At 42.8% G+C, this 13,950-nt stretch overlaps 1 protein-coding gene across 1 annotated transcript in view; it reads left to right on the forward strand.

Annotated features, from left to right (window-relative positions):
• PTK2B (protein tyrosine kinase 2 beta) overlaps positions 1 to 13,950 on the forward strand; it is a 164,281-nt gene that overhangs the window by 123,713 nt on the left and 26,618 nt on the right. The window contains exons 22-24 of the mRNA XM_044292491.1: positions 7,904 to 8,031; positions 8,198 to 8,232; positions 9,080 to 9,091. Of these exons, the coding sequence (XP_044148426.1) occupies positions 7,904 to 8,031; positions 8,198 to 8,232; positions 9,080 to 9,091 (175 nt within the window). The remainder of the gene's footprint in view (positions 1 to 7,903; positions 8,032 to 8,197; positions 8,233 to 9,079; positions 9,092 to 13,950) is intronic.

A 13,950-nucleotide genomic window follows, 5' to 3' on the forward strand; every position in this document is an offset into this window, starting at 1 on the left:
AGCTGGAAGACCAATTAACACTAATTAGGTCAATTGGCAACATGATTGGGTATAAAAAGAGCTTCTCAGAGTGGCAGTGTCTCTCAGAAGCCAAGATGGGTAGAGGATCACCAATTCCCACAATGTTGCGCAGAAAGATAGTGGAGCAATATCAGAAAGGTGTTACCCAGCGGAAAACTGCAAAGACTTTGCATCTATCATCATCAACTGTGCATAACATCATCCGAAGATTCAGAGAATCTGGAACAATCTCTGTGCGTAGGGGTCAAGGCCGTAAAACCATACTGGATGCCCGTGATCTCCGGGCCCTTAAACGACACTGCACCACAAACAGGAATGCTACTGTAAAGGAAATCCCAGAATGGGCTCAGGAATACTTCCAGAAACCATTGTCACTGAACACAATCCACCGTGCCATCCGCCGCTGCCAGCTGAAACTCTACAGTGCAAAGAAGAAGCCATTTCTAAGCAAGATCCACAAGCTCAGGCGTTTTCACTGGGCCAGGGATCATTTAAAATGGAGTGTGGCAAAATGGAAGACTGTTCTGTGGTCAGACGAGTCACGATTCGAAGTTCTTTTTGGAAATCTGGGACGCCATGTCATCCGGACCAAAGAGGACAAGGACAACCCAAGTTGTTATCAACGCTCAGTTCAGAAGCCTGCATCTCTGATGGTATGGGGTTGCATGAGTGCGTGTGGCATGGGCAGCTTGCATGTCTGGAAAGGCACCATCAATGCAGAAAAATATATTCAGGTTCTAGAACAACATCTGCTCCCATCCAGACGTCATCTCTTTCAGGAAAGACCCTGCATTTTTCAACAAGATAATGCCAGACCACATTCTGCATCAATCACAACATCATGGCTGCGTAGGAGAAGGATCCGGGTACTGAAATGGCCAGTCTGCAGTCCAGATCTTTCACCTATAGAGAACATTTGGCGCATCATAAAGAGGAAGGTGCAACAAAGAAGGCCCAAGACGATGGAACAGTTAGAGGCCTGTATTAGACAAGAATGGGAGAGCATTCCTATTTCTAAACTTGAGAAACTGGTCTCCTCGGTCACCAGACGTCTGGTGAGTGTTGTAAGAAGAAGGGGAGAAGCCACACAGTGGTGAAAATGGCCTTGTCCCAACTTTTTGGGGATTTGTTGACACCATGAAATTCTGATTCAACATATTTTTCCCTTAAAATGGTACATTTTCTCAGTTTAAACTTTTGTTCCGTGATTTGTTCTATTCTAAATAAAATATTAGAAGTTGGCACCTCCACATCATTGCATTCAGTTTTTATTCACGATTTGTATAGTGTCCCAACTTTTTTGGAATCCGGTTTGTATTATGGATATATTCCCAAACCTTTCATAGTTATAATGGCTCGTCTTGTCTTGAGAGCAATCATAAGAAAAAATAAAATGGCCGCCGTCCTATTAGTGCACACAAAACCTGTCCTAATCACACAAGAGGACAAGTTAGTTAACAGCACTGAGCTAAAGAGCTGCCTCATCCTCCTCTCTGCTCTGCTTGTCAGGGATTATGATCCTGAATACAGATGATAAGATCTTCAGCTGAATCTCTGTAGGAATGGAATTCATGAGGAGACATGAAGTACAGAGAGGACGGACAAGAAAGACTGTGGAAATGGAGACTGCATACAAGAGCTGTTGCTAATTACCCCCACCTCCTTTCTGTACTTCATGTCTCCTCATGAACTCCACTCCTACAGAGATTCAGCTGAAGATTTTATCAGCTGTATACTGACAAGCAGAGCAGAGAGGAGGATGAGGCAGCTCTTTAGCTCAGTGTTGTGAAGTAACTTGTCCTCCTGTGTGATTAGGACAGGTTTTGTGTGTACTAATTGGATGGCAGCCATTTTATTATTTCTAATGACTACTCCCAAGACAAAATGAGCCATTATTACTAATGAAAGGTATTTGGGAATATATCCAAAATAATAAAATCCCTGTGTGCGTGCGCTGTGTCCGTGCGTGTGTGCCGATTTTTACACTGGGCATGCGTGGCGTGCCGACCAATCAGCACACAGCGCTCTACGCGCTGTTCCCACCGCCCACACCATCGCGCCACCCAATCACCGCCGCCAAACTGCGCCGCCCACACCAGCGCGCACGGCGCGCCGACCAATCATCACACGGCGAGGTCTCAGCCACCCTTTCCTCTAAAATGAAATGAAACATGGTCAAGAACAGATATCCAGAGAAAAAGAAATGATATCCAATTTTCATGTCATCTTAGCCTCCAGAGGGAGCTGTTTCTTTGATGTCTGTGTATACAGCTTTATCAATAAAACAGCTCCATCTAGAGCAGGGGTGCACAACGTTTCCTGGTTGGGGGCCACATTGCCAGACTGAACCAATGACGAGGGCCGCAATTACAATTTAAAGGTGTATTAACAACTGAAATGTTGTACTTATGGCATATTGAACACACATTATATACCATTAATGTCTAGTTACACTTCTAGGACTCCCATCTAATGGGAGAAATACATGAAAAATACATGTGAGCAGCCACAAGACATAGGCATACATGTCTGTTACCAGATGGTTGGGGGCCGCACAGAATGGTATCAAGGGCCGCATGTGGCCCCCGGGCTGCAGGTTGTGCACCCCTGATCTAGAGGCTAAGATGACATGAAAATAGGATGTCATTCATTTTTCTCTGAATATATGATTATTATAGATTGTGTTTGAGGGAACCAATGGTACAAGCAATCTCTTATAATAAAAGCCCTGTGTGCGTGCTCAGGGCTACGTGTCTGTGCGTGTGTGCCGATAATTGAACTGCACATGTGCAGCGAGCTGATAAAGCCTCACACAGCGCTCCACACCACGCCCGCACCTGCGTGCCGCCCAATCACTGCCGCCGCTCGCAGGTTATGGTGTGCTCTCCACGTCAGAGCGCCGCCATGACTGTCCGTGCATCACAGAGACGCACAGTCCTAGTACTCTCAGCCACAGACAGCAGCCGCTGCCAGCAGTGTCAGCCACCAGTCAGTGCCAGCCGTCTCAGCCATCAGTCAGTGCCACCAGTCACAGTGCCAGCAGTCTCAGCCACCAGTCAGTGCCAGCCGTCTCAGCCATCAGTCAGTGCCACCAGTCACAGTGCCAGCAGTCTCAGTCACCAGTCAGTGCCAGCCGTCTCAGCCATCAGTTAGTGCCACCAGCCACAACCACCAGTCACAGTGCCAGCAGTCTCAGCCACCAGTCAGTGCCAGCAGTCTCAGCCACCAGTCAGTGCCAGCAGTCTCAGCCACCAGTCAGTGCCAGCAGTCTCAGCCACCAGCCGCTGCCAGCAGTCTCAGCACCACCAGTCAGTGCCAACCGTCCCCTTGCCATTTATTATAGACTGTTCCTACTAATGTTAATGCACCACTGTTCTAGCGCCCGTTATTGTAACAGGCTTAATGTCTAGTTTATAATAAGAATTAAGAAAATAAAATTACTGAACATACTTAAATATTACTTTAAGTCTAAAAGTCCCTGACATACAGGCTGCTGATCATCTGTGACCTCCAAATATTTACAGTATTCCAGATACCTGCCTTCATTAATTAGTATTATAGCAGTTATATTTTTGTACATAGGAGCAGTATTATAGTAGTTATATTCTTGTACATAGGAGCAGTATTATAGTAGTTATATTCTTGTACATAGGAGGCAGTATTATAGTAGTTATATTCTTGTACATAGGAGCAGTATTATAGTAGTGATATTCTTGTACATTGGAGCAGTATTATAGTAGTTATATTCTTGTACATAGGAGCAGTATTATAGTAGTTATATTCTTGTACATAGGAGCAGTATTATAGTAGTTATATTCTTGTACATAGGAGCAGTATTATAGTAGTTATATTCTTGCACATAGGAGCAGTATTATAGTAGTTATATTATTGTACATAGGAGCAGTATTATAGTAGTTATATTCTTGTACATAGGAGCAGTATTATAGTAGATATATTCTTGTACATAGGAGCAGTATTATAGTAGTTATATTCTTGTACATAGGAGCAGTATTATAGTAGTTATATTCTTGTACATAGGAGCAGTATTATAGTAGTTATATTCTTGTACATAGGAGCAGTATTGTAGTAGTTATATTCTTGTACATAGGAGCAGTATTATAGTAGTTATATTCTTGTACATAGGAGCAGTATTATAGTAGTTATAGTCTTGTACATAGAAGCAGTATTATAGTAGTTATATTCTTGTACATAGGAGCAGTATTATAGCAGTTATATTCTTGCACATAGGAGGCAGTATTATAGTAGTTATATTCCTGTACATAGGAGGCAGTATTATAGTAGTTATATTCTTGTACATAGGAGCAGTATTATAGTAGTTATATTCTTGTACATAGGAGCAGTATTATAGTAGTTATATTCTTGTACATAGGAGCAGTATTATAGTAGTTATATTCTTGTACATAGGAGCAGTATTATAGTAGTTATATTCCTGTACATAGGAGGCAGTATTATAGTAGTTATATTCTTGTACATAGGAGCAGTATTATAGTAGTTATATTCTTGTACATAGGAGCAGTATTATAGTAGTTATATTCTTGTACATAGGAGCAGTATTATAGTAGTTATATTCTTGTACATAGGAGGCAGTATTATAGTAGTTATATTCTTGTACATAGGATGCAGTATTATAGTAGTTATATTCTTGTACATAGGAGCAGTATTATAGTAGTTATATTCTTGTACATAGGAGCAGTATTATAGTAGTTATATTCCTGTACATAGGAGGCAGTATTATAGCAGTTATATTCTTGTACATAGGAGGCAGTATTATAGTAGTTATATTCCTGTACATAGGAGGCAGTATTATAGCAGTTATATTCTTGTACACAGGAGCAGTATTATAGTAGTTATATTCTTGTACATAGGAGGCAGTATTATAGTAGTTATATTCCTGTACATAGGAGCAGTATTATAGTAGTTATATTCTTGTACATAGGAGCAGTATTATAGCAGTTATATTTTTGTACATAGGAGCAGTATTATAGTAGTTATATTCTACTACATAGGAGCAGTATTATAGTAGTTATATTCTTGTACATAGGAGGCAGTATTATAGTAGTTATATTCTTGTACATAGGAGGCAGTATTATAGTAGTTATATTCTTGTACATAGGAGCAGTATTATAGTAGTTATATTCTTGTACATAGCAGCAGTATTATAGTAGTTATATTCTTGTACATAGGAGGCAGTATTATAGTAGTTATATTCTTGTACATAGGAGCAGTATTATAGCAGTGATATCCTTAATCAAATTTCTTTTTATTGTAAGAAAACACACAGTCATGTGAAAAGTCATACATCTTATGTACCAGACGCAGCTGGAGACATGCTTAATCAGCAGGCACAACATATCTGGAAGGTTGCTACACAACTTAAAGAGCACAATTACACGTGCATACAAATTAACGGAGGACAAGGGGGAGACGAGACACGGGAAAGAGTTAGACACATCTAGAATCCACGATATTGCTTCCAGGGGGACCATGTCTTGACAAACAACGCTCTGGAGTATGTTTCCCAATGAGCAAGCTCTTTGAACCTGTATATTTGATCGGCTTTCTCGATCCACATTAATAGGGATGGGGGTGAATCATTCCTCCACAGTAGAGGTATCAGCAGGCGAGCTGCCGTAATAAGCATGGTCGGGAGGTTCGACTTTGATGGAGCAAGCATGCCGTTAGGGCACCAAAGTAGCAGAAGTTTTGCATCTAGTGTAATACGGGTGTTACAGGCCTTGTTTATAGCCGCTACCATCTCTACCCAGAAAGGCTGAATTTTCTCACAACTCCACCAAATATGGGATAGAGAGCCAGGACCTCCTCCGCACCTCCAGCAACTATCTGGGATATCAGGGTTGAGCTTATGGAGAAATTCCGGCGTTTTGTACCACCTTGTAAGTAATTTGTATGAATTAGCTTGTATCTTTATGCAACGGTTGAATCCGTGAGAATGGGCGAGGATAAAAGCCTTCTCAGGTTCGGATAGAGTTGTGGATAGCTCCTTTTCCCAGGCTGCGAGGAACCACAGGTCTGGAGGGGCGGAGGAGAGCAGCTCCTTATAGAAAGTGGAGAGAGGCTTCCGTGGGCGCTGGGCATTAGAAAGTTTCCCCTCTAACCAGGAGGGATCTTCTGAGGGTCTAGGAATATTACTGAGAAGCGCTAGGTCCTTTTTAAAGGCCATAACCGCCAGGAAAGAGGCCGTCTGTACCCTCGGGAGTGCGAAAATTTTGCTCCAGTCTAAGGCACCTGAAGCAGACACAATGTCCTGTAGCTTAAGGTTGGACAACATGGCCCAGATCCCTGTTGCCTCAGGAGATGCAGGATGAATGTAGGACTGAAGCAGATGTAAGGGAAGACTCGGGCTAGGAAACTGAAGGGCCGAGGTCTGGTATAATTTGAACCATTCTAGTAGTAAGCCCTTCCATAAAGGCGAGGCATACTTATTATTAGCAGTGCCTTTGCGTAAGCCCCATAGAGCCAGCTTGTCCCTATAGGGGAGCATATCACACTCCAGTTGGGAGACAATGTTGAGAGGGCGCCAGGAGAGAAGGCACAAAGCTCTGTTTAGCATAGATGCCTTATAGTAAAGGTATATGTCAGGTAGGCCGGAGCCTCCCAACCTTCTCTCCCGAGTGAGGGTGGTATATGCTATTCTGGGGGACCCACCAGACCATACAAAAGCTGAGAAGATTCTGCGGACCTCCACAAAGAAGGAATGGGGTAGCCAAATGGGGAGTGTTTGGATGAGGTAAAGTAGTCTGGGGACAATAAAAGCTTTGATATAATTCTTCCTTCCAATCCACGATATGAACGGGAGTTTCAGGGAGTGTAAATGCGATCTAATGGATCTAAGGAGGGGGGCTTGATTAAGCTCATAAAGTTCCTCTGGCTTCGCTGAGATATGAGTGCCCAGGAATGGGATTGATTTGGGGGCCCATGAAAAGGCGGTGGAACTTTTGAGCCGTTTGACGGTAGAAGATGGACATGAAATATTCAGGGCTTGTGACTTAGTATAATTAATCTTAAAGTTAGAGACCAATCCATATTCCTCAAAAAGGGCTTGGAGTTTGGGAAATGAGGTCAGGGGGTTGGACGTGATGACCAGGAGGTCATCTGCGAAAGCAGCTGTCAAATGGGTATGTGACCCTAGAGTGATCCCCTGAATGTCCGGATCTTGCCGAATTATGGCCAGCAGGGTCTCCATGACAATAACAAAAAGGGCAGGCGACAGAGGGCAACCTTGCCTTGTCCCATTAGTAATGGGAAAGGCTGGAGAGAGCGTGCCGTTGATCCGGACCCTGGCAGAGGGGAGCGAATAAAGTGAGAAGATGGATTGGATGAACTGGTCCGGAAGGCCAAATTTTGACAGTGCCCGAGAAGCAGTGATATCCTTGTACATAGGAGCAGTATTATAGCAGTTATATTCTTGTACATACGAGCAGTATTATAGTAATTATATTATTGTGCATAGGAGCAGTATTATAGTAGTTATATTCTTGTACATATGAGGCAGTATTATAGTAGTTATATTATTGTACATAGGAGCAGTATTATAGTAGTTATATTCCTGTATATAGGAGCAGTATTATAGTAGTTATATTCTTGTACATAGGAGCAGTATTATAGTAGTAATATTCTTGTACATAGGAGCAGTATTATAGTAGTTATATTCTTGTACATAGGTGGCAGTATTATAGTTGTTATATTATTATACATAGGAGACACTATTGTAGGAGTTTTTGTTTTTTTTTATACATGGGGCAGTATTATAGTAGTACGTATCTTAGCAACATCATCTTTTTTCGTTGAATATTTTGAGTCATGGTCAGGTTCTTAATCCTTTATCATTTTGCATTTGCAGTGATATCTATCAGACAGAAAAAGAAATTGTAAAGGACAAGGAAAGAAATAACCGGCAACGTCCTCCTCCTAAAATCATTGAACCGGTTCCTGCACAGGAGCCTCCACCGAAGGTAACTCCTTCTAATAGTGAATCACAATAAGCAGAAATCTGCACCTTTCATATTTCTCTTTGGTGAAATTAATGCGATTACCACACAACTGCACTTTTATCTATAATTTTAGGTATTTTATTATGGAATGCACCCAGGGGCGTAACTAGAAGTGACTGGGCCCCACAGCAAATATTTGTAAGGGCCCCCCCAGCGCGCTTCGCACCTCCCTCCTCCTGTGTAAACCCCACTCCTTTGGCACAGTGTAGCGGTATACTGTACATTGTGTGGCACAGTGTATGCTATATGTGTATAACATAAACATATTTCATATGAAAACTTACAATTACTTGGCTTGGCCCTTGGGGATCTCGGACGCCACTTCCACACTTGGCCGGGGGCTCGGCGGAGCTGATGATGTGTTTTATCCTAATGAGAAAGATTTCATAATAAGGATTTGGAGAAGGGGCAGAGGAATAGCAGAGCAGGGAGAGGCTGGTGCTGCTACTAGGGGGTCATACCATGGGGGAGTAATAAAGCCCTTGTAATGCCCCCAGTTGAGCTAATGTCCCCATAGTGCCCCCATAATGTCCCAGTATAAAATATCCCTATATAGTGCCCCCAGTAAATTCCCCCATAGTGCTCCTCTCCCCCCTTCCTGCTAGTGCCCCCCATAATGTACCAGTATAAAATGCCCCATATATAGTGCCCCAGTAGATGCCCCTCAGTGTCCGGCCTCTGATAGGCTGCCGGCCTAGTGTCCCCCATAATGCCCCCCAATAATGTGCCAGTAAGTGTCCCCATAGATGCCCCCCCATCATGTGCCAGTATCAAGTGCCTCTCTCCCCCCATGTGCCAATATCATAGTGCCAAACCCACCCATGTGCCAGTATCAAGTGCCAACACCCCCCAAATGCCAGTATCAAGTGCCTATCCCCCCATGTGCCATTATCATAGTGCCAGCCAAACCCACCCATGTCCCAGTATCAAGTGCCACCCCCCCCCCACATGCCAGTATCAAGTGCCTCTCTCTCCCCCCCATGTCCCAGTATATCATAGTGCCATCTCCCCCCCCCCAAAAAAAGTGCCAGTATCAAGTGCCTCTCTCCCCCCATGTGCCAGTATCAGGTGCCAACCCCCCCCCCCCCATGTGCCAGTATCAAGTGCCTCCCGCTCCCCCCCATGGCAGTAACAGTCGGTAAAAAAAACTTTAAAAAAATGACCAAGACTCAAAATATTCAATCAAAAAAGATGATGTTGCTAAGATACGTACTACTATAATACTGCGATGCAGCCTCTTCCTGTGTCCCGCCCTGTATGTCCATATATGGATTCAGTGCTTGTATTTCAGGAAAGTTTCTGCAGGGATTTGAACCCACGACCTTGTGTATCAGAGGCAAAGCAGCTAACCACAAGACCATAAGAGCTGCCTTGCTGCTGACTGAAAAAATATGAGACTTGTACTGTTATAGCTGGCTAAGTGTACATCTATACACATTTTCAGCCAGTTGCAATGCAGCCTTTATGGCTGTGTGGGTAAATGCTTTGCCACTGATATATTGGAGGTTGTGGGTTCGAATCCCAGACACATCAGGAGACAGTAAGATTAGATCACATTATTGAGGGGGCCTGGTCAGCCGCCGCCGCTTCTGTGAAGGGGCCCTGAACATTAAGACAAGAATCGATATTTAACTAACTTGAAAATAAACTGTCACATATGCTGCCGGGGTGCCGGTAGTTACGCCATTGGGCTCGGGCCTGGCTTCCTGTGTGTAGTGTGTGTGTAAAAAAAATAATAATAATAATCAACAGAAGGTGGCCTGGATGGGCTACTGCTATGGTTGCTATGGCGATCCCTACGCCACTGAATGCACCAGAGAGCAGAATCATATCAAACAGACTTAAAAACCAGTAATGGCAGCATACACAGGAATAAAGAAAAACAGAACCACAAATAAAGTGTCTTATGCCAAACTACAAGACCCGTTGATGAATAGTATTAATATTAAGTTTCCTTCAACATCATCCAAAACAGGAGGGGGCAGAAGATTTATCCCAAATTATAAAGTTCAACCTCCTTTAAAAAAATGAATGAAAGTCAAAGGAAAAATCACCTTGCTAAGTTACAAATAAAGTGCTTGGTGCAATGTAATACATACAACATTCATCAAGGAGTACATAATGTAGAGGATAATACCGACCAATGTGGTTCTGACGCGTTTCCCAATCGCTTCCTCAGGGGATAAGTGTGTAGTGTGCTCCTTAACCTTATATACCCTCCCCTAATAATTAAAAAATCTAAAACAAATGTGGGAATACCTATGAGATTGTGCCAGCACATGTGCTTAAAGAATGAACATGGCCTGCGTTCCACGCTGCAACGCATGACATCACATCCTATTATTGGTAAGGGACCACCCACTAACTATCTCGTCAAAGATAGCATCTTAGATTATCTTAGAAAAAAGGGGGAGGACCTAAAATAAATAATGAAAAGTACAGACAAGGAAATGTATATATATATAGCGCATATGTAGGAGAAATCAGATCGGAGCCGCTGTCCACAGTGGAACACATATCGTCCAGCCGGACATCCGGCATACGCTCCACTGTGGAGCGCAGATCACGATCCAATGTTTCCGGAGGTCCGGTTGCGTTTCAAACTGGAACGCATAACACGCTTCTACATAGTGATAGCTTCAGCCATGCCCTGACCATCAATGCTTACTACTGTATATTAAAATGAATTGATATAATATACAAATCGTAATACTTAAAAAAAAACATGATTGTGTAACTTATATCATTTCCTGATTATTAGGATACAATAAGTGAAGAATACCATGATAATATTAGATGTCAAATAAAATAAATAATGAATCAAATACATATACAAAACCATATAACACATGATTACTCCCATAGTTCATTTCATACCATGATTTTATTTATATTGAATCACTAATTAATCAAAACATCATCGCGCAATACACAATATACACGCACCTAAAGAATTTTTAGGAACACCTGGGCTATTTCTCATTAATGCGATTATCTAGTCAACCAATCACATGGCAGTTGCTTCAATGCATGTAGGGTTGTGGTCCTGGTCAAGACAATCTCCTGAACTCCAAACTGAATGTCAGAATGGGAAAGAAAGGTGATTTAAGCAATTTTGAGCATGGCATGGTTGTTGGTGCCAGACGGGCCGGTCTGAGTATTTCACAATCTGCTCAGTTACTGGGATTTTCACGCACAACCATTTCTAGGGTTTACAAAGAATGGTGTGAAAAGGGAAAAACATCCAGTATGCGGCAGTCCTGTGGGCGAAAATGCCTTGTTGATGCTGGAGGTCAGAGGAGAATGGGCCGACTGATTCAAGCTGATAGAAGAGCAACGTTGACTGAAATAACCACTCGTTACATCCGAGGTCTGCAGCAAAGCATTTGTGAAGCCACAACACGCACAACCTTGAGGCGGATGGGCTACAACATCAGAAGACCCCACCGGGTACCACTCATCTCCACTACAAATAGGAAAAAGAGGCTACAATTTGCACGAGCTCACCAAAATTGGACTGTTGAAGACTGGAAAAATGTTGCCTGGTCTGATGAGTCTCGATTTCTGTTGAGACATTCAAATGGTAGAGTCCGAATTTGGCGTAAACAGAATGAGAACATGTATCCATCATGCCTTGTCACCACTGTGCAGGCTGGTGGTGGTGGTGTAATGGTGTGGGGGATGTTTTCTGGGCACACTTTATGCCCATTAGTGCCAATTGGCCATCGTTCAAATGCCACGGGCTACCTGAGCATTGTTTCTGACAATGTCCATCCCTTCATGACCACCATGTACCCATCCTCTGATGCCTACTTCCAGCAGGATAATGCACCATGTCACAAAGCTCGAATCATTTGAAATTGGTTTCTTGAACATGACAATGAGTTCACTGCACTAAAATGGCCCCCACAGTCACCAGATCTCAACCCAATAGAGCATCTTTGGGATGTGGTGGAACGGGAGCTTCGTGCCCTGGATGTGCATCCCTCAAATCTCCATCAACTGCAAGATGCTATCCTATCAATATGGGCCAACATTTCTATAGAATGCTATCAGCACCTTGTGGAATCAATGCCACATAGAATTAAGGCAGTTCTGAAGGCAAAAGGGGGTCCAACACCGTATTAGTATGGTGTTCCTAATAATTCTTTGGGTGAGTGTATAAGATAATTATGGAAGAAAAATTTATATATATATATATATAATATATATCTTTATTTTTTGCTATACATAGTATATATATCTATGTATATATAGATTTAATATTAAAGTGCAAAGTGCGTTACGCATGAAGGTGCAGTGTGCCAGTGGAAAAACACAATTGTACTAAGCAGTGCATAATATATACCATATATATATATATATATATATATATATATATATAATAAATACATTAATTAATATATAATAAAAATATTAAATATGTGTGACATCTGTAACATCTCATCATCATCCTAATTTAGACACGTATATATCCCAGTATCCCACCACCTAAAATAGAATAAATAAAATAACAAAACCAGTTATAACTATATGGGCACAATATTAAAACCAAAGTTAGATGAAATATACAGAATGCAGAAAAGACCTTATTACCTTACAATCTATACATTATTATCACAAAAATGGAGAGAAACTGAAACCTTCATTGAGGCCATGAGGGGCGACTGTACTGAGCTCAAAGATCCATTTCGCCTCCCTCTGTGCCAGTAGGCGTTTCCAGTTCCCTCCCCTATTGTCAACCAGTATCCTATCAATACCTTCAGGAGAGAGCCGTTGCATTCATGATGGATTTTACAATGACGAGGGATGGTGTTCAGTCTTGTTAAGTCCTTTTCGTCCTTGGCCGCGCTAATTCCCAAGAAATGCGCTCTGGTACGTTTTTTCAATTCCCATGACGTCATGCCTACATATAAAAGATTACATGGGCAGCTGGCCACATAGACTACACCAATCGTACTACAAGATATGGCGTGCGTAATGTAAGATCTGTGGCCGGTACCATCTGTGAATGTTGTAGTTCTCACTATATTGGGGCAGGCAACACAATTGCCACAAGGACGATGTCCCCAATTGGGTCCCTTCGAACCAAATAATCTATTTGGGTTTGTACCTTGGTAGCGGCTGTGTACTAGTATGTCCCTTAAGCTTTTCTCCCGTCTGTAGGTGATGGATGGATTGGGAGGCAAATATTTCCGCAGGGTATTATCCATGAGTAAGATGTTTCAGTGTTTCTTTAAAGGGCTTCTGTCACCCCACTAAAGTCATATTTTTTTTTGGGGCTAGTTACATTCCTTATAGTGCGATATATGAAAATATAATGGTGTTACTTACTTTCATTCAGCCGTTTCTTATAAAAACGAAGTTTTATAATATGTAAATCAGGTCTCTACCAGCAAGTAGGGCGTCTACTTGCTGGTAGCCGCCGCAAAAAAACGCCCCCTCGTCGTGTTGATTGACAGGGCCAGCCGCGATCTCCTCCTCCGGCCGGCCCTGTCAGCATTTTAAAAATCGCGCGCCTCTGTTCATTCGGCGCAGGCGCTCTGAGATGAGGAGGCTCGTCTCCTCAGAACTCCCTCAGTGCGCCTGTGTGGATGACGTCTTCTCTTTCGGTGATGTCATCGGCGCAGGCGCACTGAGGGAGTTCTGAGGAGACGAGCCTCCTCATTTCAGAGCGCCTGCGCCGAATGAACAGAGGCGCGCGATTTTTAAAATGCTGACAGGGCCGGAGGAGGAGATCGCGGCTGGCCCTGTCAATCAATACGACGAGGGGGCGGTTTTTTGCGGCGGCTACCAGCAAGTAGACGCCCTACTTGCTGGTAGAGACCTGATTTACATATTATAAAGCTTCGTTTTTATAAGAAATGGCTGAATGAAAGTAAGTAACACCATTATA

This window comes from Bufo gargarizans, chromosome 4 (genome assembly GCF_014858855.1).
Source record: "Bufo gargarizans isolate SCDJY-AF-19 chromosome 4, ASM1485885v1, whole genome shotgun sequence".
Taxonomy (NCBI): Eukaryota; Metazoa; Chordata; class Amphibia; order Anura; family Bufonidae; genus Bufo; species Bufo gargarizans.